Below are 25,802 nucleotides of genomic sequence, written 5' to 3' on the forward strand. Positions count from 1 at the left end.
TCAAATCTGCAGAAGCATTCGTCTGCAGAATATATAATGTGCACAGAACAACCTCTGTTGATTCAGCGCGCCATATATTGTTCTCCAAGACTGGTAAACCAGAAACAATGTCATCGACAAGTGATGCTCTTCATTTCCATTTGATGCAAGTACACTATCAAGCCATGGTATGGAGAAATGCTCATTGTGCCATACCTGACCTTCCTGCACCTGTGGAAATGGGATGGAAACGTGATTCAGGACTAGAGCCTATTCTGATGTCACCGAGTCCAATCCCAGAAAGTTGCCTCGAGATGATTTGTTGTGCATGCGAGAAGCAATGCAAGACTAGATGCTGCAAATGTCGCTATTCAGAGTTGAGGTGCACATCAATGTGTGCCTGTCAGCAACAGAGTGATGATCAGACCCCTTCTATGAATTTGATGTAGTTTGGCAAAACAACATGTGTGACATTCCTGAATGTTTGTGCTTCATGGCCATGTATACTTAATTTTCGAATAAATGGTTGTATGAAACATTGTCTTATTAAAACCATTTCCCATTTTATCGTGTCAAATTTCAATATCAGTTTGAATGTCTCTTTCAACATGTCACCAACCATAATATAGATGACGGAATTAGGAAAGAAATGCCATGTATAAGCTTATAGGTGCATTTTGGGGTAAAAGTTGTAAAGTTAAAGTAAAAGAGCTGCATGTATATACATGATATATAAATGCTTGTTCAAAGAAATTGTCCAAAAATGGCAATTTGGTGGCCATTTTGTTTATGCTAATTAGAAGGTCAAAAACTCAAAATTCGGCTTGGGACCCGGGTTAATCGAATTCAGCATACCCTAATTATGTTAAAAAGTGAGGTTTCCCAACTTTTACCCAAAAATGCACCGAACATTCACATTTCTCAGAAATCTGTCTAGTCTAGTCTATTTGTTACTTTTCTTATAATATGTCGCCTAAGATTAACGTTCAATCTCAGGAATCTCAACCCTGGGCAACGAACACGTTACATCTTAACCAAAGTAACTAACAGCCTTCTTGAAGCACGGATGCTTGGTGGTGAGCACGCAGGATCTATCCTTCTTATTCCTAGAATCCTTCTGTCTCCCTCAGATACTGATCTCCCATTCCAACTTTGCTGGCATCAGTTTCCGATCAGGCCTCCCTTTGCTATGACGATCAACAAAACCCAAGGTCAGAGCCTGCAACGGTGATGAGTATTGCTTCCAACCAGTGTCTTTACGCACGGTCAACTGTACGCTCCAGCAAGCCGGGTTGGAGATCCACAAGATCTTCGTATCTTTGCAGAGCAGTCAAAATTGATTTCACAGGAGGGTTCGACATGGCACTGGATGTTGAACACGCAACGTTGTTTATCACTAGATCAAAATATAACTGTTGCAATCATCCCCGGTATTTCTATCAATCTGTTTCTTTGACCTATTCATAAACCCTATCTACCTTTTATATTACCTTTTATTTTACCTGCACCCTTTGATCTCTAATCAATTACCCCCACAGAATCCCCGAGAGGGAAGACGTTGTTTGTCTGTGTGTTTTACAAGTACACGTTAATAAACACCGACTACAAGTCCTGCTTCCTCTTCCTCCTGTGGCCTTTGCTAGTCTGATTGAAATTCCAGATATCGATTGGATGCAGTATAAAAGTAACCCTCCCCAACCCTCACTTCTCCCTGTGAGGGGTGCTCTTCCCAACATATGAAATAATCCAAAGTAATTTCCAGGCCACTGCCTGTAGCCAGTTATTTATTTATTGCAAAATTGCCTCCCTCCCCCAAAACCCTTTGCTGGAGCAAAGGTTAACACTTGAAACATCAGCTTCTTGCTTCCCATGACAGCTTACATTGACCAACGTTCTGTTGATTTCAGCCGTACTTCAGCACTGAACTGATTTTTATGGTGCAGTTGTCTACTAGGCTGAGGCCTTCCTTGATCACCACATGACAAGAAGGGGCAAGAGCAGTATCATTTTGGCTCCACCATCCTGAGGCCCCAGGGCAGGACCAAAAGGTCAAATACCAAAAACAATGTAATACAGAACTTTCAAAATGACGTATGAATGCCAACAATGCCTTTTGCACATGGACAGTGCCTTGAGAAAGTATTCACACCCCGGCTTTTTTTTTTCTTTTTTCTTTTTTTGTATACTGAATCGAGGCTCGTGAAAGAGCTAACATTTATTTCACAAACAAATCAACCAGACAAACAAAATATATACAAAGAGGGAGCGGAAGACAAGATGGGGAGAGAAGGGGAAGCACACAAACACAACATTTGAGAGCAGGGAGAAGTGTGGGAGGGAGAGGGCTTGGGGGGAGGAGGTGTGGGAAGGGGGGGGGGGGGAGGTATAAAACAAAAGGGGACCGAAATTAGCGGGGGTAGAAAAGATCAAGGTTTTGGATGGGGGAAGATAAGAGGTGGTGGTGAACAGCTGTTTTAAAGACCTGGAGGGTGGAGTGGGATTGAAGAGTGAGGGAGTTTGTTCCAGAGGTGGGAGAAAAGAGGAATGAAGGAGTGAAGGTGAGCAGAAAGTCTTGATTTTGGCAGTTTAACCATAAGAGGGCTGCAGTCAGATCTTGTGCGACCTGTAGGAATATTTGGGGGACAGAGCCCAGAGAGAGCTTGGGGGGGCAAGGCCAGAGAGGAGTCAGTAGAAGACGGAAAGACCACCAACCTGCCTGTGGTGAGTGAGTGAAAGGCCCTTGGAGTTACCTTCATCGCGGGAGATTCCAATGATTCTGAACGCTTTGGTTTCAACAGCGTGAAGACGAGCTAGGTGTGAGGCAGGAGCACCAGACCAGAGGGGAGAGCAGTATTCCATAGAGCTGCGGATGAAAGCCTTGTAAGTGGTGAGGAGCTCAGGTGTACCAAGGAAGGACTTCGCACGACGGAGGATGCCCAGTCGGCGACTGGCTTTGGAGGCCAGATTTGAAATGTGGTTTTCCCAGGAAAGATCATGGCAGATAGTAAGACCCAAAAGATTGAGTGACAGAACTTCTTGGAGAGGATTATTCAGAAAGTGGATGGGAGGGTTGTGCAGTCGGTCTTTTCGGAGAGACATCGTAAGAGTGTGAGGTTTGTCAGGATTGAAAGACATGTTCCAATTGTTTGCCCAGTCTGTGATTTTGTCCAGGTCTGCAGAGAGTGAGGAGGCTGCAGACTGCCGATCTGAGGGATGAGGAATGGAGCGACAGAGAGTAGAGTCGTCAGCAAAGAGATAGAGAGGATTTTCAAGAGAGTCAGAGAGATCATTGATGATGACCAGAAAAAGCACAGGGCCCAGAACACTGCCTTGGGGAACTCCAGCCTGAACAGGAAGAGGACATGAGAGAAACACATTCAGGGCCACACGTTGACTACGACCAGAGAGGAAGTCCGCCAGCCATGCGTGGAGATTTCCATGGATACCAAAGGAGGAGAGTTTGGTGAGCAGAGCGGGGTGCCAGACCGTATCGAAGGCACGTGAAATGTCAAGGGAGACAGCTCTAATTTCCTTTTTGGCGTTGAGGACCTCCATCCATTGTTGAGAAAGCAGAAGCAGCAAGTCCAGAGTAGAGTGACCAGGTCTGAAACCAAATTGACGTTCAGAGATCAAGCCATTGGAGAAGAGGAAAGATTTCATATCTGAAGCAATGATGGATTCCATGACTTTGCTGATAATTGGGAGAAGGCTGATTGGTCTGTAGTTACTAGGATCTGTTTTTGCACCTTTTTGTGCAAAGCGGTGATGTTGGCTGATTTCCAAGCAGATGGCAGATGACCTTGAGCAAAAGAGAGGGTGAAGAGAACAGAAAGAGGGAGTGAAAGAGCGGAAGAACATGATTTTAGGACCCGTGGGCTGATGCCGTCAGGACCAGTTGCAGAATCAGAGTCGAGGGTTGACAGAAACTTTTCCACCTTGTCAGGAGGAAAGGACACAGAGTCCAGGAGCAGCTGGGTACGACTGGGTACAGAGAGGGATGGGTTTGGGACACAAGATTTAGAGGCAAACACAGAGTTGAGGCATTCAGCTTTTTCACGTGCGGAGTCAGCCGTGTGGCCGTTTGAGGTAAGGGAGGGGATGGAGGGGGAACAAACACCAGAAACAGATTTGACCAGACGCCACCAGGATTTGGAAGAGGGAGACAGATAAGAGAGTTCGGTCTTGAGAACGGTGAGATATTGTTTCCTGGCTCTCCTGAGGGTGGACTTTTTACTCCTTTTTCACGTTTTGTTGTGTTTCAACCTGAATGTAAAATTGATTAAATTGAGATTTTGTTGGTCACTAATCTACACACAATGCCCCATAATGTAAAAGTAGAGTTTTTACAAAGAATGTTTTGCAAAATAATTGAAAATGAAAAGCTGAAATGTCTCGAGTAACAAGTATTCAACACCTTTGCTATGACACTTCAAATCGAGCTCAGGTGCATCCAATTTCCTTTGATCATCCTTGAGATTTCTCTACAACTTAAATGGGGTACACCTGTCGTCTTTGGACATGATTTAAAAAGAAACACCTTTTTAATATAAGGTTTCCACAGTTGACAGTGCATGTCAGAGCAGAAATTCTACCGCAAAGTCCAAGGAACTGTCCGTAGAACCCCGAGATAGTATTATGAGGAGGTATAGATCTGGAGAAGGGTTTAAAACAAATTATAGTGTTGAAAGTTCCCAAGAGCACAGCGAGCTCTAGGCTTGGGCGATTCTTAGAATTTTAATAATCTATTCCGAATTCTGGACTGCTGTCTCAATTCCGAAAGGAATCTATTCTGAATTATTCACCAAAATCTAATCAATTCGACCTTGTCACATCCAATCTGCTCAACTAGTTTTGTCTGAATCTGTCCAACATTTTGAGATATCCTGCAAGAGGGGGGAGGGGGGGGGGGCGAGTGTGTTTCCTGGGTATTTCCAACGTATGCATAATTTTGCGAGATCGGGTAAAAATGGTAAGTCACCTCCCACCTCCACCCCTCCTCATAGTGGGTGGGGTTCCTTGTGTTGTGATCATGACCCGACTGTGGGAATGACCAACCCATACAAAATGTATACTAAATTTGGCGGAGATTGGCCCAGTTCTGGTTTTTCCGATTTGCCGATGATGGGGACTGATCTCGGTCATGTTTAGCATGACTTTCCATTCCACAACCACGAGCTTCCTTTGGATGGAATGATTTCAGATTTTTATGCATCACAGAGGTACTCAAGTAACTCGGCATGTAATACAACTTCTTGCTGCAGAGCACGCATCGAATTTGCTTTGAATTTAAAATTTCGCTCGGTTTTCCTGGATTCTTTTCAAATCAATAGAAGTTCCAGATCATGCTAGATGACATACCAATTTTTTGAAGGAGATTTTTCTTTCCGATGCGGTCTTCCATGTCCATTCCTACTTTTGCCACAGAGAAAAGCTAATCACGGCGGCTATGTCTGGCCCACTCGGAAACATGGAAATGCTCCTGGGAAAGAAAATGAGAAGTACAATTTGCTTCAAATTCATCCAAACTTCCAATGAAATTATCATGCTTTTTGATTGGGAAAAGATGGGAAAACGAGATGGGAAAACCTGACGGAATGACAGCAATCTCTGCAGCTCTTCGCAAATCTAGGCTTTATGGGAGAGTGGGCAGATAGAAGCCACTTCTGAAAAAAGACACATGACAGCATGCCTGGAGTTTGCAAAAAGGCACGTGAAAGACTTTTAGCAAAAGAGTCTGTGGTTGAGGCCAAAGAGTCTGGTCTGATGAGACAAAAATTGAACTTTTTGGCCTGAATGCAAAGCGCTACGTCTGGCGTTAACTAAGCACAGCTCATAACACATCTAACACAATCTCTACCGTGAATCATGGTGGTGGCAGCACCATACTATGGGGATGATTTTCAGTGGCAAGGACTGGGAGACTTGTAAGAATAGAGGGAACAATGAAAGAAGCCAAATGCAGGCAAATCCTTGGGGAGAACCTGCCTCAGAGTTCAAAAGACCTTAGACTGCAGCGAAGATTTACATTCCAACAGGACAGTGACCCCAAACATAAAGCCAAAGCAACACTGGAATGGCTTCAGAAGAAGTGAAAGTCCTTGAGTGGCCCAGCCAAAGGCCAGACTTGAATCCCATTGAGAATCTGTGGAAAGATGTGAAGATTGCTGTTCACTGACACTCCCCATCCAACTTGACAAATCTGCAAGGAAGAATGGGATAAACTTTCCAAATCCAGATGTGCAAAACTGACACATACCAAAGAAGACTCGAAGCTGTAATCACTGCCAAAGGCGCATCTGCGAAGTATTAACTCTGGGGGTTAAATACTTATGTAAATTGGATATTTCTGTATTTCATTTTTATTATTCTGTAAAAAGTTACATTGACATAATGGGTTTATATGTGTAGATCAGTGGAAAAAAAAATCTCAATTTAATCCATTTTAAATTCAGGCTGTAACACAACAAAATGTGAAAACGGCCAAGGGTGTGAATACTTTCTGAAGGCACTACTGTTCTGTGTGTGTTTTCATTGACTGTTCTGCTCGCTGGTGACTTTTAACCTAACATTGCTAATGCAAAATCTGGAATTAAAATAGTCTTTTTAACATCATTTTCAACGTTTAGACGACAGAGTGGCAATTCCAAGATGGTTCACCATAATTGTTCTGTTCCTGAATGCAAATCGGACTTTGAATGCAAAGTAACATTTCCTGGGAGCACAAGTGAGAGGCGCAGTGGACCCAGGCCAAAATCCATCCTTTTATTGCAGTTATTCTCTGCAGACTACTGCAATTACCTCCACCACCGAAGGTGGACAAAAGTTGTTTTCACCCCGATTGTTTTCCCAGATGTTTAGACAGACAGACAGTCGTTTGTCTGTCTATTTGTCAGTCTGGTCGTCTGTCTGTTTTGGAGCAGGGTTTATCAAAACGTTGTGGATGGATTCGGATGAAATTACGTGTGCAGGTTGGTATGTGACCAGGATGAATTGATTTGATTTTGCTTCAGGTTCGGATTCAGATCCGGCCTATCGGTGGGATCCAAAGCGTAAACCGTGTTCAGTGCCGTTCTCGTTAGAACTGTGACCAACTATGGTTTATGAGGATACAACTCCCATGTACCATAGTTCTAACCACAGTAGAACCCTGACATTCGCTACAATTAATCTGCGAATTCAGGGGCAATGTTTCATTGGGTAAAAAGGTTCACAGAGGTTCATGGTCACTTTTTTGCCGCGAGTGTCGTGTTATTTTATCGAAAAGGAACCATTTGTTTTGCTTCGATCTTGCGTAGTATCCAAAGTGCATCTTGATCCGGAAATAGTTGCTGTTTTAACTGCTCAGATTTTACACTTGAAGGAAGATACAGTATTCTGTATTTTCTTACGAAGATAGATGTTGAGTTTAAATTGCATAATTTTAAATGTCCTGGCAGCAGCCTTTGCTGGAATTTCATTTTAGTTTAGATCCCCCAAAAAGTTAATTTTTACTTACCGTACCATGAACCAGCCTCACTAATCGGAGCAAGATTTTTACGCCATATATTACACTTTAATCGTGTGCAGACTAAATGAATCACGAGACTTAAAACTAAACAGATATATATATATATATATATATATATATATATATATATATATATATATATATATACACACACACACACACACACATACATAATTAAATAATCACTTGTGGTTCTTGATCAAAAATACAGACTTGGCATTTAATATGGAATATCTTCTTTTTTTTTCTTGATTTGGGTTTACTTTCTTAACTCAGTATATCAATCTGGTGAGTTTCTTTTACACTTTGGTGATTTATTTGTTAAAAGAACCATGTCACTGATTGTCTGTCGCAGCAAGAAGTCAACAACAGGATTATATCACAGGTGGCGTGGCAAAATGTACGGACAGGTGCATTTGATGATTGGCTTCACAGTCGGGTATACAAGGGTTGTTGCGTTCTGTATTAGTGGAAAACAACTGCTGCAGCTGCACGTCTCCAAAAGTTATTGCCACTTCCTCTGGAGATGGTCCGTCAACTCGACAATGCTGTTTGTCATGGAGTGGTGGCTTTACGAAATTACGGCATGAAACAGCGTGCTATTGCTCTGCAGTATGGCATCACTCAAGGTCAGGTGTCAAAGATCCTGAAACGAAATGCTCAGAGGGGTGTCCCTACTCCAATACCGAGGCCAGGACGTCCCCGCAGAACCACAAGTAGGCTATCAGCTAGGGGGGGTCAACCGGTACCAAATTGAGGGAGTAAGGCTAATAATGATTTTTGACAAGGTTTTTACCTCTAGAATAAGAAAATATGTGATAGCAAATTCAACGAGGTAGCTAAATGTGTGTTATCACCCATTGATACATTTCAATGGGTGAAATGTATCAATTCATTGATACATTTCCACTATGTCGAAAATACGTGGTGGTGCGATACTTTTTTCCATGTGTATACTTGCAAATCTACTGAATGCCAGTTATTTTCGTGCATATTTTGTGCATAAAGTTGTTGCTATGATGGCAGCCATTTTGTGAAATTGGGCGCCATATTGGATTCTATCTTCTTGGATTAAAGTTCAGATGATGTATTTCATACTTTAAGAGAGTTGTAAAGTCTTAAACATCTTAAAACGCAATGCTATTTGTTACAAATTCCTACAATAATATGAAACATGGTGTTTTTAATAGAAAAACATGCATTTTGGCGGCCATTTTGAAAATGAGGTGATAACACCCATTTAGATACATGGTTGAATTTGCTATCACATATTTTCATATTCTAGGGGTAAAGACCTATCCAAAAATCAATATTAGGCTTACTCCCTCATTTTGGTACCAATGGACCCTATTTTGGGGGTCTGGCTGATGGCCTAAAGGAGGGATGATCGCCAGCTGCACCGGTTAGTCCGCAATGGCCGTACCAAGTCAGCTAATCGGCTTAGGGCTGAGTGGCAGCAACTGACAAATGTGCCTGTATCCAGAAGGCTAGTCAACCAACTACTGGTTCAAGCAGGCTATCGTGCCAGGTGTCCCCTGAGAAAGCCACGCCTGACCAGACAACACCGACAGCGCCGATTGCAGTGGGCCAGAGAGCACCGTCAATGGCAGCTAGGACAGTGGAATCACGTGATCTTCAGTGACGAGTCTAGATTTCTGGTCTATCGTCAAGATGGCCACGTCCGAGTGCGCAGACAAGTGCATGAAGCCTACAACAAAGATTGTATAGTGCCAAGAGTCCAAGCTGGAGGTGGTGGGGTGACCGTTTGGGCTGCTTTTCATGCAGGGGGCAAAACTGACCTGGTTGTTCTGAATGGAAACCTGAACCCGTTCAAGTACAGGGCCATTCTGGAAGAAACATTGCTTCCATTTGCTTGTGCAGCCTTTCGAGGAAACTTTGTCTTCCAAGATGACAATGCACGGCCTCATCGTGCTTGCATGATCCAACACTTTCTTGCTGACCGTGGTGTAGAGCATATGCAGTGGCCTGCCATGTCCCCGGATATGAATCCGATAGAGAACTGGTGGGCAGAATTAACGCGTCAAATCGACCACTTGGACCAGCAGCCGACCACTGTGCGTGAATTGCAGCAGGCTGTTGTCACTGCATGGCAAGCGATTCCTGTCCAAACCTTGGCAAATCTCGTGAACAGCATGACTCAACGTGTACGTGCTCTCCTGAATGCTCGTGGGGGTTACACGAAGTACTGAACTAATTTTACTGTCTGTAATCCCAGTCGTAATTTTAACTTTTGTTTTTGTTAAAACATTTTTTGGCTAATGTGCAAAATAAAGAGATACTTCTGGAAAACGTACAGAGGTTTAACACAGTACTGTCCATGAATTGAGTTCGATATCAGTTTACATCACTTTCAAGGATCAATTTATTTGTTTCGAAATGTCAAATGTGGTTTTTGTTTCTTTTAAAGGTCACATTAACAAAATCTAGAATAATTTCAACATAATTCCAATGAACTTTTGGTTCTAAGACATCTTGAAAAGTAAGTTCACCCCCACAAAAAAAATATTCCATATTAAATGCCAACTCTGTATATAATGAAATAATTATGCAAGAAACCAATCAACCCCCCCACCCCCACATCATAACCCATCTATAATCTTCTTCCCCCTCAATCGTCTGTGAGCCAGAATTTTTCTTTGAATAGAAAATACCAACAATGTTGGGGGTCCGTGGGTGGGTGGGGATGGTTTATGCCCGCAAAAACCGTGAATAGCCGGAGCATAGTGGCAGCAAATGTCGAAGCAGGTCACATTTTATACGTCGTGAATACGCAGGGTCAGCGAATGTCAAATCTGCGAATGTCACAGTTTCACAGTATACCATTTTCCTTGGGATATAACATACATACATGCACACAGATGCTTATCCTTTTACCAATAGATGCAAAAATCGAGTGTAATTTATGTTGTGATCCCGGAACCAATTTTTTTTGTTTATAACGGCTCTCACAGCCCCATACAACTTCCAATTCCACCCCACCTCCCTCCTCCCAAAATGATTAATTACCTCCGCCACCGAAGGTGGATGGAGGTTATGTTTTCTCCCCTGTCTATTTGTCTGTCTGTCGATCTGTGAACAATACATCTCAAAAAGGTGTGGACAGATTTAGACGAAATTTGGCAGAGAGGTAGTGTATGTGACAAGGACGAAATGATTAGATTTTGGTGAAGATCCGGATTTGGATCCAGCTGGTAGGATTTTAAAGTGATTCTTCAATTGGGAGATAGGGCCAAAAACGATATATAGCTGGATATCTCAAAAAGTTATGGACGGATTTGGAGGAAACATGGTGGACCAGTTGTGTGTGTCACAAGGACTAATCGTTTTGATTTTGGTGAAGGTCTGAATATGGATTCGGATACGAGAATTATTTAATCTTTAAGTGATTCTTCACCATTGAGTGATTGGGCTAAAACTGATACATAGCATGATATCTCAAAAAATTACGGAAGGATTTGGACGAAACTTGTTGGACCGGTTGTGTGTGTCACACGGGCTAATTGATTCGATTTTGGTGAATATCTAAATACGGATTCGGATATGAGAATTATTTAATTTTTAAGTGATTCTTCACCATTGATAGATCGGGTGAAAAGCGGTATATAACATGATATTAAAAAAAGTTAAGGACGAGTTATGACTAAACTTGGTGGACGAGTTGGTTATGTGACAAGAACAAGCTGATTCGATTTTGGTTCAGGTCCGAATCCAGAACCGGCCTGTCAGTGGGATACAAAACATAAACTGTTCAGCCTGGCGGAGGTATGCGCTCTACCGAGTGCCGTTCTAGTTGTAAATATTATTATTGTAAACTTACCGTGTACATCGATAAGCCCCAGATATTATTGATCTTCCCATTGGTGTTAAGAGGAAACTGAACCAGATACGGTGTCTCCCTCTGGGAAGTCTTGCTGAATGTTGATGTAATGACGGCATCAGCTTTCCTATGGCTGACGTCAATTCAATAAATCACCAAGCCTGCCATGTTCACACAAGGTAATCCCGCAAAGTTCAAAGTTCACTCACTAACGAGGGATGCTCGCGGAGGTCGGGTAGAATGCACCCGTCCACAGGCCCACATCGTCGGTAGTTTTTTCAGTACGGACTGAAAGACATCAACATTTTCGGCGAGTTGATCAGAAAGTTCATCGAACATTTAGTTGTGTAGAGGCACACTCTTCTCTCATATACTCTTCCAAGTATATTCGTTGAGTTTTAGAAGCTTTGTGAGCCATTTTAGGTAACGATTCTTAGCTGGCCCGCATGATATACGTCCCCTGCCCCGAAAAGTGGTGTTGCTAGGGGTTTCTGCACATGCATGCCGAGCATTCTGGGGTGGTTTACGTCATTTCAAAAGTCGCGTATAACAGGCACATTTTAAGCATTTTTAAATGAAAGATTGTATGTGGACTAAACATTGGGGGAGCATGAAATATGCAACAATTTCTTGGATTTGACCCCCGTTAATGCACCCAGGCGGTGGGGACTTTGTGTCACAGGGGTCTGAACAGATTTTTAAAACTCAAAATTTGATATTGGGTCATTCCTTGTGGAACTTTTTGCCATCTTTCATCTTTGCTTTAGGTGGGAAGCATGGGGATTTGTGATGGTACGCCATTGACTTTGCTCTAGATGGTTTTATTTTTCAGTTTCCCAACATTGAGGAAAGTTGTTGGGATGATGTTGTTAATGTGTGCACCGTGATGGCAATGTAGCAGTAGTCATGCGGTCGGATAGTCTTCAAGGCATTTAACAATTCAAAGTTTTGCTGGGGTATATTGATTACAGTAGATTTGAGAGCTAATGTGGACTCGCTCTCAGGAACGAGTGTGGCTAACTTTAAACATATGGTTTACAGTTAACCAGTGAAGGTTAACCTGTCTAATCATCATTATTACCCTCACCAGAGGAGAGGGTATTGCATTTGAGTCCGTTTGTTACTTGGCAATATATACATATACATGGCAATATATAATATAATATATATTTACATTATGCATGTAAACCACCCCTATGCATGTGTGTGTATGTATATATATATATATATATATGTGTATGTATATATATATATATATATATATATATATATATATATATATATATATATATATATGTATGTATATATGTATGTATATACGTATATATATATATATATATATATATATATATGTATGTATATATGTATGTATATACGTATATATATATATATATATATATATATAATATATATATGTATGTATATATGTATGTATATACGTATATATATATATATATATATATATATATATATATATGTATGTATGTATATACATATATATATATATATATATATATATATATATATTGTTGCGGATCTCCAACGTCGGCCTTCCCCTTATCAAGCGGGGATTAATCCCCTTGTCCTTTTACTGGCCGACGCGATCCTGGGGCTATCACGTTCCTTCCAGTCGGTGTTAAATAGGGTTGTTGGTCGAATTAGTCCTATTACCGAAGTACTAACCGGCCATGAAGCAAGGAAATAACCCCACCCGAACCACGGCGTTGGTGGACACGCCGAGCGAAGCAAGCCGCGATTCGGGCCGTTATCAGGAACTATCCCGATTGGAGCGGTTATGATCGTGCCACGCTTACCCAATGGAGAAATCACTAAGACGGTCGAATCAGGAAAGACAGGAAGAACAGATTGGTTTATTAATTATTTACACAGGAAGAAGAGGAAGAGAAAAAGAAATGTACAATGAAGAGGAAGAAGCAGATACACAGGGCAGCCTTATACAGTCTTATACTTATCCCTGGACATGGGCCCGTTCACACTCAGACTCACTCTCAGGCTCACTCACACGGGGATGTAGATGGTCGGGTTGAGGGTCCGAAGATGGCGTCCACAGCTCGTCCGTTCCCCGACTCGTACCGTGCAGGCGATGGAAGACGGCAGGCAGCTCTCCGCGTGGCGTAGGCGCGAGGCGGACAATTGTATATCGGGGAAAGGTCGGTTGGCTGGCGATTATATTGCATATAAAATAGGTGTACCGGCGCCTTAAAACGCGCTCCCGGTATCGCTATGAACAATGCGCCGCTCCCCCAATGATGTTACCAAAGTGCCTTCCACCAACGTCCTTCTGCCCGAATGCCAAGGCTTGGCTTCCCTCAAGTCCTTCACAACGCTGCAGTCCTTCACCAGCCCTTTGTAAAGCGCAATCAATCCTTTCCAAATGCTTGCCACAGCACGGCTCTCCTCAAACCCATTCAGCAGAGGACCCCGGATCACAACTCAACAAGCGAACTCACATCTCATAACTCGAGCTCTCTCCTCATAACTCAACTCGTTCACAACCCAACTGAGGTGGGGGGCCTCGCGCGAAGGGTTTTATTGCCACGCCCAGCGAACCCTCTGGAATGTCCAGCCACACCCTGTCAGGCGATGTCGCCTCAGCCCTGATTGGCTGTTGAGGTCTTCCCGACTCCGCCCTTGATGGCTGCTTGACGTGGCCACACCCCCACCCTTGCGCTCCGCCCCCTTTTCGGGCCTTACCTCATGGCCTTTGGGCTGGTTTGAGCGGGCAAGAGCAGCAAACGCTGCTGGCAGCCAAAGCGTAACAAACTGCGAGGGGCAATGGGGTGCAGACAGGATAGGCGCAATGTAGTCGGTTGGAGGGAGGCTGCAAAATGGACGGGGCCTACTCTTATTTGTTTTACACAACGCAGATGCAACTATTGGAAATGGCCTTATCCTAAACACATACTATGAAATAACTAACGTTCTCAGGTGACCGACGTGTTGCATGTGGCCTAGCTATGGGGTGCAACCTTTAACCTTTAATGATGTTACCTGTGTGGGTTCTCAAAACCGCAACTATATATATATATATATATATATATATATATATATATATATATATATATATATATATATATATATATATATATATACATGTATATATATATATATATATATATATATATATATATATATATATATATAATCGGGAGATTGAATAAGACGCGGACGTAGCTTCAGGGCTTCGATCTTTAATTCGACAAGCTTTCGACCAACAAAGGTCTTCTTCTGAGTCGGCCCCAAGTTAAACGGAAGTTTCCCTGAACTACGTCCGCGTCTTGTTCAATCTCCCGATTATTTATTCAATGCAAATGAGACGCCCTGCTCGTACTGTGGAGTTTCTACTATTTCTCAGTTATATATATATATATATATATATATATATACACAGTGGAACCTTGACTTACGAGTGCCCCAACTTACGAGTTTTTCGAGATACGAGCCGTCGCTCGGGCGGTTTATTGCTTTGAGATGCGAGCCGAGATCTGAGTTACGAGCTTTCGCCACCCGGTCACGTGGTTATCTTGCCGTGCAAGTACAGTATCTCTGTCGTATAGCGCTGCATTTTTGTTTTCGCATGTTGGTTATTTTGAGTTTACGCCACCAGGTGGGTTCTGGTCACGTGGTTATCTTGCCGTGCAAGTACAGTATCTCTGTCGTATAGCGCTGCATTTTTGTTTTCGCATGTTGGTTATTTTGAGTTTACGCCACCAGGTGGGTTCTGGTCACGTGGTTATCTTGCCGTGCAAGTACAGTATCTCTGCCGTATAGCGCTGCATTTTTGTTTTCGCATGTTGGTTATTTTGAGTTTACGCCACCAGGTGGGTTCTGGTCACGTGGTTATCTTGCCGTGCAAGTACAGTATCTCTGCCGTCAACTTGTTCAGAGTGCCGGCGATAGCTCGCCTTCTCTTTGTGGAAAACACGGTACTGAGAAGAAGAAGAGGATGATGTGCTTGGATATAAAACACGCAATCGTCGAAAAACATGAGCGAGGTGTCGAGGAGGACGTATATAACGGCAGAGGAGAAGAGCATGCCAGGCCACAACTTGTTCAGAGTGCCGGCGATAGCTCACCTTCTCTTTGTGGAAAACACGGTGAGATCCTTAACATCCAACAACTAATGGGACGCAAACGGGGCGCCCAGTTTAGCGGTACACACATTGATGAATCACCCTGCCTGTGATTCACCCATGACAGGTTATAGCTGGGTCGGGATTCAAACCCAGGCTGGACAGTTTAGACTTTAGAGTCAAGTGTGCGTACCTCCAGTCCAGGCCATCCTGCCAACTTGTATGCTGCATACAGGTGAAATATAAAGCGCGAGATATTTTTATATATACTGTATATTTTTTTAAAAATTGGTGTGGTTTTTGGCGGGCTGGAACGGATTAATAGCATTTCAATGCATTTTAATGGGGAAATTTGATTTGAGAAACGAGCAATTTGAGTTACGAGCTCGGTCACAGAACGAATTAAACTCGTAAGTCAAGGTTCCACTGTGTATATATATATATATATATATATATATATATATATATATATATATATATATATATATATATATATATATATATATTGTTACTGATCGCGGTTTAGATGTTATGATGACCGAGCGGTGGTGTATTACCGCGACCTAACAGGATCCCCGACTCACCCGATTCCACCCAAACGTTGGCCGGATCGCACCGCAGCTAGTCAATAGGGAAAAGACAAAGGCGACGAATGCAAAGAGGAAAACGAAGGCAAGGAAAGGTTTGGAAATACTACTGAATTTATTGACTATTTACACACAAGCAAAAAGAAAGCAGTCACGTTTATTTACAAGCACATAAGACGCAGGTGACACAGGGAAAATACTAGCTTACCTACAGTCTTAATTAACCCAGGACAGAACAAACAAAAGACAGACTCACGCGGGGAATGACAGGAATGGCAGGAGGTGGATGGCTGGAGGTGAACACTTGGTGGAGCCAACGCGGAGCTTGGTGGAGCTTTGGTGGAGGTGAACGCTTGGTGGAGCCAACGCGGAGCTTGGTGGAGCATTGGTGGAGGTGAATGCTTGGTGGAGCCAACGCGGAGCTTGGTGGAGCCTTGGTGGAGGTGAACGCTTGGTGGAGCCAACGCGGAGCTTGGGGGGTTGGTGTGACGGGTTCTCTCTCCTTCCTTAGTCCCACCCAGTCCAACAACTTCCTCTCTTGCTTTGTCCAACTCAAGGCCTTCCTGTCTTCTGATCTCCTCCCTCCTCGACTCCTCACCGCAACCAACGCAACCACTGACCGCCACCACCGACTCCTCACCGCAACCAACTGACCACCGACTCCACTGACTGACTCTTCACGACTCTCTCTTGACGACCAACTCTTTGTGACCAACTCTTTGTGACCAACTCTCTCTGGCAACCGACTCACGACTCACTTGCGTGCGTACTTTTATAACGCCTCCGGCGATTAAGCCGCCGGCCTTCAGGACACGCCCATCGGGGTGCTCACCTCGGCCCTGGTTGGTCATGCGACCCTCTGGCTCCGCCCTTGATGACGACGGGCGGGCACGCCTTTCTTCCCCTCTATGACGAGGTGGAGACACGCCTTTCTTCTCCGACCCTGCCTCGTGGTCAATGGCGGTTATTGGAGGGGAGGTAATATGGGCAATCGAGGCTCGGCAATGACGAAAGGGGATGTGAAGGAAATGGGAATGAAAGGGGATCTATTCTCTTTCACTGGTGCAATGGAGTACTTCAATTAATGGGAGACACAGCCTTACCCTAAAACACAGAATAAGAGATAACTATCAACAGGGGTATTCTATTACTTGGCTGATGTGTATGCTTGTGGACTAATTATGGGATGCCCTTTCACCTTTACACAGCTCCGGAGGTAGGGGGGCGCAGAATAAACAATAATAATAATAATACAGCACACAATCAAAAAAAAATACAGTCCTCATCTCCGCAACAATATATTTGTAAGTACATTGATCATTCCGGTTTGAGTGTGTGTGTGTTTGTTTGTTTGTGTTTGTCTGTCCACTCACTTATACTTGCCTGCAGGTCACAATCAGCTTAGGCCAAAGGTCAACCACTTTTTTCGAATTTCTAAAATCCTCAATTTTCATCCGATTGACTTGAAATTTGAAAATCATTTACATATCGGCTAACTGAATTCAACCACCAAATATTTTTGAGATCAGCATAGGCCAAAAGGTCAACATAGGCCAAAGATCAACAACAATTTCAAATTTCAAAAATCCTCAATTTTCATCCGATTGACTTGAAAGTTGAAGAGAATAAACATATCGGCTAACTGAATTCAACCAACAACTATTTTTGAGGTTAACATAGGTCACAAGGTCAACATAGGCCAAAGGTCAACCACCTTTTTCAAATTTCTAAAATCCTCAATTTTCATCCAATTGGCTTGAAATTTGAAAAGGATTTTCATATCAGCTTACTGAAACGAACCACCAACTATTTTTGAGGTCAACATCGGCCAAATTTCTAAAATTGTCAATTTTCATCCGATTAACTTAAACTTTGGAGACGATTTGCATATCAGGTCACTGAATTCAACCACTAGTTATTTTTGAGGTCAAAAAAATGCTCTACTGAGTGCCATGCTACTTTGTTCTGTTTTGCCAAGTGTCACTCTGAGTGATTTTTCATTTGTTTGTCTGTCCCCACAGAATAATTATGATTTTCTCTGCAACCTTTGGTTGGATTGACAGTGAATTTTCACCATACGTGCAACTCCACCTGTATAATTTTTTAATGATAATTATGACATAGGTCATGTGGTACGGACGCCATCTTGGAAAAACCAAAAACTTTGCACCTCTATCTCCGAAAGCAATGCATAGAAAAAATTGAGACACCGCTCATTGTAAATAGTGTAGCAGCATAGCAAACCTGTTGTGCATTTTGTGATACAAGCACCAAATTTGGCACAAATGTACATTAATATGTTGCGAACATTTTCAGATATTGGGCCACTTGAAATTCCGTAATTTTTTTTTTCAAATTTTTTCAAATTTCGTAATTTCAAATTTTTCGGGTGACACCGTCACAATTTCGGTCTTCGAGGCCGGCCGATATAGTGGGGCGGCTTAGCCCAAATATTCAAAAGAATTGTGCATTTTGTGATACAAGCACCAAATTTGGCACAAATGTACATTAATATGTTGCGAACATTGTGTGGTCAGCAATGAAGACGAGAGTCTGAATTACATGTATGCAAAAGACCTTGTGAACCAGTGAAGCAAATACACGGGTAAGCATGAATTAAATCTAGGGCATGATATAATTTCCATGATGTTTACCTCTACACTCAATGGTGGAAGGAGGTAATGTTTTGATCCCAGCTTGTCTGTATGTCTGTTTGTCTGTTAGTCCACAAAATTCCAGACAAAGCTTGTAGTAGTGGTAGTTGTAGTGGTAGTGGTGATAACAGAAATTGTTATATAGAACTGAACTTATATTATTATTATATGCAGAAAATAACTTCATTTCTATATGCCCTGCAGTGGACAGGTTAATTGGTTTATGCACTGAAGGGGTCACCCTGGTGTGCACTGCTGTGTTCTGCCTCACTGAGTTGTTCAGGTATGATGTACTCAGCACAAGCTTCCGGTCGGCCCGGAGGTGGGGGTGTGGGGCCTGTCACGGAACGTCAAAACAAACGGCCTGCCGGGGCCGCCCAAAAGTCGGGCGTGAGGGGCGCGTCCACTAATGGAACGCCTCTCGCTTCCCAGATCGAGGGCCACGTGGTCAGGAGAACCTCGTCCCTTCCGGTCACACTTTGCCTATCGGCCGGCCTCGAAGACCGAAATTGTGACGGTGTCACCCGAAAAATTTGAAATTACGAAATTTGAAAAAAAAAATTACGGAATTTCAAGTGGCCCAATATCTGAAAATGTTCGCAACATATTAATGTACATTTGTGCCAAATTTGGTGCTTGTTTCACAAAATGCACAATTCTTTTGAATATTTGGGCTAAGCCGCCCCACTAAAAGAACTCTTCATGGGGAATAACATACAGTCACATGAAAAAGTAAGTACACCCCATGTAAAGCTTTGACTTTTTCAACATACAGCTATTTGATCTTCATTTCAACAATATTGATAGATAAAGGTGATATAATATAACAAATATCATGAAACATTTTCATTTTGTAGTCCATTGTATAATTTAAATAAACATAAATGCAAATTTCGCATCTGGAAAAAGTAAGTACACCCTTGGCTCTAATAGGTGGTATTCCCCCTTTGGCAGAAACAACCTCAAGTAGGCGTTTCTTATAAATGTCTACCATCTCTGACATCGACTGGGCGAAATTTTTGCCCACTCCTCCATGCAGAATTCTTTCAGCTGTGCGATGTTTGAGGGATTTCTTGCATGCACAGCTCGTTTCAAAGCCCCCCACAACATCTCAATTGGATTTCGTTCCGGGCTTTGACTTGGCCATTTCAGAACCCTCCATTTCTTTCTTTTCAGCCATTCCTTGGTGGATTTACTGGTATGTTTTGGGTCATTGTCATGTTGCAAGGTCCACCTTCGGTTGAGCTTCAACTTACCGACAGATGGCCTCACATTATCCTCAAGCACCCTCTGTTACAATGAAGAATTCATACTGGATTCTATGATGGTGAGCTGCCCAGGCCCCGATGCAGCAAAGCTGCCCCAAACCATAATATTTCCACCACCATGCTTTACAGTTGGTATCAGGTTCTTGTGGTCAAATGCTGTCTTTTGTTTTCGCCAAACATGTCTTCTGGTACTGTGGCCAAATAGCTCTACCTTTGACTCATCTGTCCAGAGCACATTGTTCCAGAAGTGCTGGTCTTTGCCTCGGTGTTCATTGGCAAACTTTAGTCTTGCCCTGATGTTCTTTCTGGACAGAAAAGTTTTCCTCATGGCACACCTCCCATGTAGATCAAATTTGTGCAGCCTTTTTCTCATGGTAGACTCGTGCACTTTGACATCAACAGTGGCAAGAGCTACCTTTAGGTCCCGTGATGACATTCTGGGGTTCTTAGAGACTTCTTTCAGCATATTGCGGTCTGCTCTCGGGCTGAATTTGCTGGGGCGGCCTGGCCTGAACAAGTTGGCAGTTGTTTGGAATCTTCTCCACTTGTAGATGATCTTCCGGACAGTCGAATGATTGATTTCAAATTGTTTGGAGATCTTTTTAAATCCCTTCCCAGACTCGTAGGCATCTGTAACCTTCTTTCTGAAGGCCTCGAGAGCTCTTTTGATCGAGGCATGGTGACGCCGCACACTTCAACAACAAAGAGCAAACCAAACTGAATGTCTGAGGTTTAAATATGACAGGTTCCTCCAAGATCCTCTCTAACGATGTTGTAATCATTTGCACCTGAGCTGGTGCACCTGATTCTAATTTCAGGTATTTGAAGTAGTGATAAATGGAGGGGTGTACTTACTTTTTCCACATGCGAAATTGCAATTATGTTTATTTAAATTATACAATGGACTACAAAATGTAAATTTTATGATATTTGTTATATTATATCACCTTTATCTATCCATATTGTTGAAATGAAGATCAAATAGCTGTATGTTGAAATATGTTGAAAAAGTCAACACTTTACATGGTGTCAACACTTTTACAGTCAACTTCAGTCAGTCAACAGTCAACTTTTACAACACACACTTTACAGTCAACACTTTACAACACTTACTTACATTTTCACGTGACTATGTTAACTAGAATGGCATTCAGTAGAGAGCATACCTCCGCCTGGTGAACAGCTTACGTTTTGTATCCGAGTAGACCAGAAAATCACAATAAAGAATCGCATTTAATCAAAATCAATAACAGGAATCACCTTAGGTCCAATCTTTCATTCCCTGATCTACCCCTTGTTTTTGGCCATGTCACTCAATGGTGAAGAATCACTTTAAAAATTCTACTTGCTGGATCCGCATCCAGATCTTCACCAAAGTTGAATCTATTCTTCCTCGTCACGCACACAACCTGTCCACCAAGTTTCGTCCAAATCCATCCGCAACTTTTTGAGATATCCTGCTGTGTATCGTTTTTGGCCCTATCTCCCAATGATGAAGATTCAATTAAAAAAATTCCAGTAGCCAGATCCGAATCCAGATCTTCACCAAAATCCAATCATTTCGTCCTTGTCGCATACACTACATCTCGGACAAATTTCGTCTGATTCCGTCCACAACTTTTTGAGATATCTTGTTCATAAACGGACAGACACACAAACAAACAAACAAATGAAAAATCTGTCAGAGACCGAGGACTTCCTGGAATGTACTTTTTTATCGGCCACTTTGGACAAATATGGTGGCCGAACCACGTGACCGATGACGTCATCATTATTTGTTTTCTAACGTAATTTATTCCGAGATTATGCTCAAGAAATTTCATCTTGATCAGATGAAGTGTTGTACTTGTTGAATTATGACGTCATAATGGAGGCACCTATGACATCATCATTAACATATTTTATTCCCATTGGAGAGTTCTTTACAATGAGCCATGTCTCAATTTTTTCTGTTCAGCACTTTCGGAGATATAGAGGTGCAAAGTTTTTCGGTTTTTCCAAGATTGCGCATGCGCAAGATTGGGGGTCAAGTTCTTTCGAAGCTGTCCATGCGCTCACGCTTTTGAAGTTAAGTAAATTTTTCACAATTGTGTTTTTGTCGTAATTGTATCTATCTTTCGGTGTGTATACTTAGTGTGTCTTTAGTAAGATTCTCGGTGTTAATTTTTTCATACCTGCATACAAAATCGTTGGTTAATCCGTGTCGCGGATTCTGAGGCCTAGTAGGCTTCAGTGTCCAACCTTGAGGCTTTGTTTTTCTCTCAGCGGTTCGTCGATTGCGCTGCAATTACTTTCGTTCCCTGTTTTTTGGCCCAGTCTTTCACCCCATACTTCCTTGTTTAAAATCTCAACTCTCATCTGTTTAAAATCTCAACTGTTTAAAATCTCAGCAAGGAAGCGACTTCAACCTCTGCACGGCAGCAAAGTTAAAGTATTTTTTCCATTTGTGTCCTCGTCAATTTCTACTCGTTTTTTATTGTGCATGTGTTGCAGTGTATTTTCCAGTTGGTGTTGATTTGCAATTCATGCAAACTTTTGTATAATTTCATCGTTTTCTGTTCCCACCGCGTGCGCGGTCTGGTTTCTCTCGGCTTCCCTCCCCCCATCGGTGTTTTGTGAATTTAAGTTCTTTCCTTCGCTGTATTGCTTATTTCTTAGATTTTCTCTTCTCCCCCTAACTTCCCCGAACATCGACCACTTGTCTAACGTTTTAAATACCGTCTGGCAAATACCATAATTAATCGTGTTCTGCTCCTCGTGTGCGGCCTTGTACCCCCGTCGGTGTTTGTTAACTTAAGTCCCCTACTTCGTGTTTTGCTTGGCTCTTAGATTTTTCCCTTCTACCCCGAACATAATACTCTTTGTCTGACGTTTTAAATCCCCACCCCCCCCCCCCCCCCAAAAAACCAAAATAAATAAATAAATAACCAAAAACATTTATTTTCCTTTCTCCACGTGTGCTGTTGTCTCATCCTGTACTTCTGTCCAGGTGTGCTGTTCGCCCCGCCCCCATTATCTCCTTGCCATCCACCTTTTCCCCTGTTCACGTGACTCGTGGTGGTCCCTCTCGGCCCTCCCCCCGTTGGAATTTTGTGCATTTAAGATTGTTCACGGTTCTGTTTAAATATTATTTAAATATGTTTAAACTTTCCCCTTCAGTGTTTTATTACAACATGCTGTTTTTCTTCATATTTGAAAGGCTTCTTTCAATTTCCTCTCCAACTCATTCCACTTCAAAAAAATTAATTCAATCCCTTATAACTCTAAATCACTGCATGCTCTAAATTCACATTCATTCCATCCCTTCTCCATCGTTCTTAATCGGATTGCTGACTTGAAAATCACAATAAACTCAATTTGTTATCAATGTTCGTCTTTCATTAATCATCCACTTTCTAAACTCCCCTCTTGCCCCTCCCCTCCAAATCCCCCCCTTGCCCCTACACTCCTAAACTCCCCCCTTGCCCCTCCTCTCCTAAACTCCCCCCTTGCCCCTCCCCTCCTAAACTCCCCCCTTGCCCCTCCCCTCCTAAACTCCCCCCCAACCCCTCCCATTCAAATCTCCTCCCATACCATTCCTCTCCAATTCTCCCTCCCCCCTCCTCCTCCTCAAAGCTGCCTCCTCCCCTTCTACTTTCCTCTCCCCCCCCCCGACCCCCCCCCCCCCTCAAACAACCCCTCACTGTGCCTCATCCCTTCACCATCAAACCTTTCGTTCTCCTCATCCTTCCTTTTCTTGTAACTCTTCTGTAATCTCTGACACACTATCAACTGCTCTCCCTACCTCCCTCTCTCATCCTTCATCTTACCCTACCTCTCCCCTCCCCTGTCCTGTACCCGATGCTCCCCCTCTCTCTTCATTAACGGTATGGACCTCAAACATACGGGGCCTTCGCTCAAACCTGACTGATCTCTCCATACAGGTTGCTTCTGACAATCCAGACTTGATCTGCTTAACAGAAACTTTCCTTCTTCAAGATGTCTCTGATTCCTTAATATCTCTTCCTGGTTACCCCCTCCTCCGGTATGATAGACCTGAGCCTCGTCCTGGTGGTGGAGTGGCTATCTTTATCAAAAACTCTCTTCCTCACTCTCCTTGCACTGCCCTCTCTCCACCTCACCCCCAGGAGTACCTCTGGCTATGGCTTCCTCTCCGCTCCCACCTTTTGTTCAAATGTGTTCTGTACCGTCCTCCAAACAGTGATGACTCCATTTACATTTCACTGTCTGACAACATGGACCAACTTCTATCCACTCACCCCAACTCTCTCTTCCTCATATGTGGCGACTTCAACTGTCATCATGCCAGCTGGCTGGGTGTGGGTTCATCTCTCACCAGCCATGGCACCTCAGCAAAGGACTTCTGCGACTCACTGTGATTGACACAATGTGTCAATTTCCCGACCCGGATCTCAGCCAATGGTGTATCTTCTCTTCTCGACTTGATTATGACAAACTTCCCTGCTAATGTCTGCTGCTCTTCTTCTGCCCCAATCGGTTCTTCTGATCATGTGCTTGTTAAAGTGGACATCTCTCTGGCCATTCTCAGAGAGCCTCCTCAGCGTGTCCGAGTCTGGCATTTCACTCAGGCCGACTGGCACGGTCTTCAAGCAGCCATCAATCATCTGGACTGGTCTCCCATCTCCACTGCCTCTGACATCAACTCATCCTGGGAATTCTTCCAAAGCAAACTGCTCTCTCTCATGCACAGATTTATCCCATCTCGTCTTCAGTTGTCTTACCCTTCCTCCCGTCCATGGTACACTGAATCTTGTGGTGAGGCAGTTGCCCTGAAACAACTTGCCTTTGCCTCTTGGAAGGCTAATCCAACTGAAGGCAATCTCAGTTCCTTCCACCAAGCTCGGAACAAGTGTGTGTCTACCATCAGGAGTGCCAGGAAGCACCATCTCTCCACACTCAAGAATGAACTCTCAAACCTGTCTCCTTCCTCCAAATCCTGGTGGCGTCTGGTCAAATCCGTTTCTGGTGTTTGTTCCCCCTCCATCCCCTCCCTTACCTCAAATGGCTACACAGTTGACACCGCACGTGACAAAGCCGAATGCCTCAACTCTATGTTTGCCTCAAAATCTTGTGTCCCAAACCCATCTCTCTCTGTTCCCACCTTACCCAGTCGAACCCAACTGCTCCTGGACTCTGTGTCCTTCTCTCCTGACAAGGTGGAGGAGTTTTTGTCAAACCTCGACTCTGATTCTGCAACTGGACCAGACGGCATCAGCCCACGGGTCCTAAAATCCTGCTCTGCCGCTCTATCTCACCCTCTCTCTCTTCTTTTCACCCTCTCTTTTGCTCAAGGTCATCTGCCAGCATCCTGGAAAACAGCAAACATTACCGCTTTACACAAAAAAGGTGCAAAAACAGATCCTTGCAACTACAGACCAATCAGCCTGCTCCCAATTATCAGCAAAGTCATGGAATCCATCATTGCTTCGGATATCAAATCCTTCCTCTTCTCCAATGGCTTGATCTCCGATCATCAATTTGGATTCAGACCAGGTCATTCTACTCTGGACATGCTGCTTCTGCTGTCTCAACAATGGATGGAAGTCCTCAATGCCAAACAGGAAATCAGAGCAGTCTCCCTTGACATATCACGTGCCTTCGATACGGTCTGGCACCCTGCTCTGCTCACCAAACTCTCCTCCTTTGGTATCCATGGAAATCTCCACACATGGCTGGCGGACTTCCTCCCTGGTCGTAGTCAACGTGTGGCCCTGAATGGATTTCTCTCATCTCCCCTTCCTGTTCAGGCTGGAGTTCCCCAAGGCAGTGTTCTGGGCCCTGTGCTTTTTCTGGTATTTATCAATGATCAATGTAGCCTGGTGTTGGTCGAGCGGCTAGGGTGCCAGCTTAGGAT

The 25,802-nt window shown here is 43.3% G+C and overlaps 1 protein-coding gene across 22 annotated transcripts in view; it reads left to right on the plus strand.

Annotated features, from left to right (window-relative positions):
* Positions 1 to 25,802, plus strand: part of PCIF1 (phosphorylated CTD interacting factor 1) — a 131,056-nt gene that overhangs the window by 21,974 nt on the left and 83,280 nt on the right. For 11 of the 22 annotated variants that reach the window (XR_013624772.1, XR_013624773.1, XR_013624774.1 and 8 more), the window contains one exon: positions 1,110 to 1,190. The exons of the other annotated variants lie outside the window; for them this stretch is intronic. Coding sequence is in view for 7 of the 11 variants with exons in the window: in XM_068126552.2 (XP_067982653.2) it covers positions 1,110 to 1,190 (81 nt within the window). In the remaining 4 variants the exon portion in view is untranslated. The remainder of the gene's footprint in view (positions 1 to 1,109; positions 1,191 to 25,802) is intronic. 22 annotated transcript variants of the gene reach the window in all.

The sequence above is a fragment of the Myxine glutinosa genome, chromosome 10, assembly GCF_964187855.1.
Source record: "Myxine glutinosa chromosome 10, kmMyxGlut1.1, whole genome shotgun sequence".
Lineage (NCBI taxonomy): Eukaryota > Metazoa > Chordata > Myxini > Myxiniformes > Myxinidae > Myxine > Myxine glutinosa.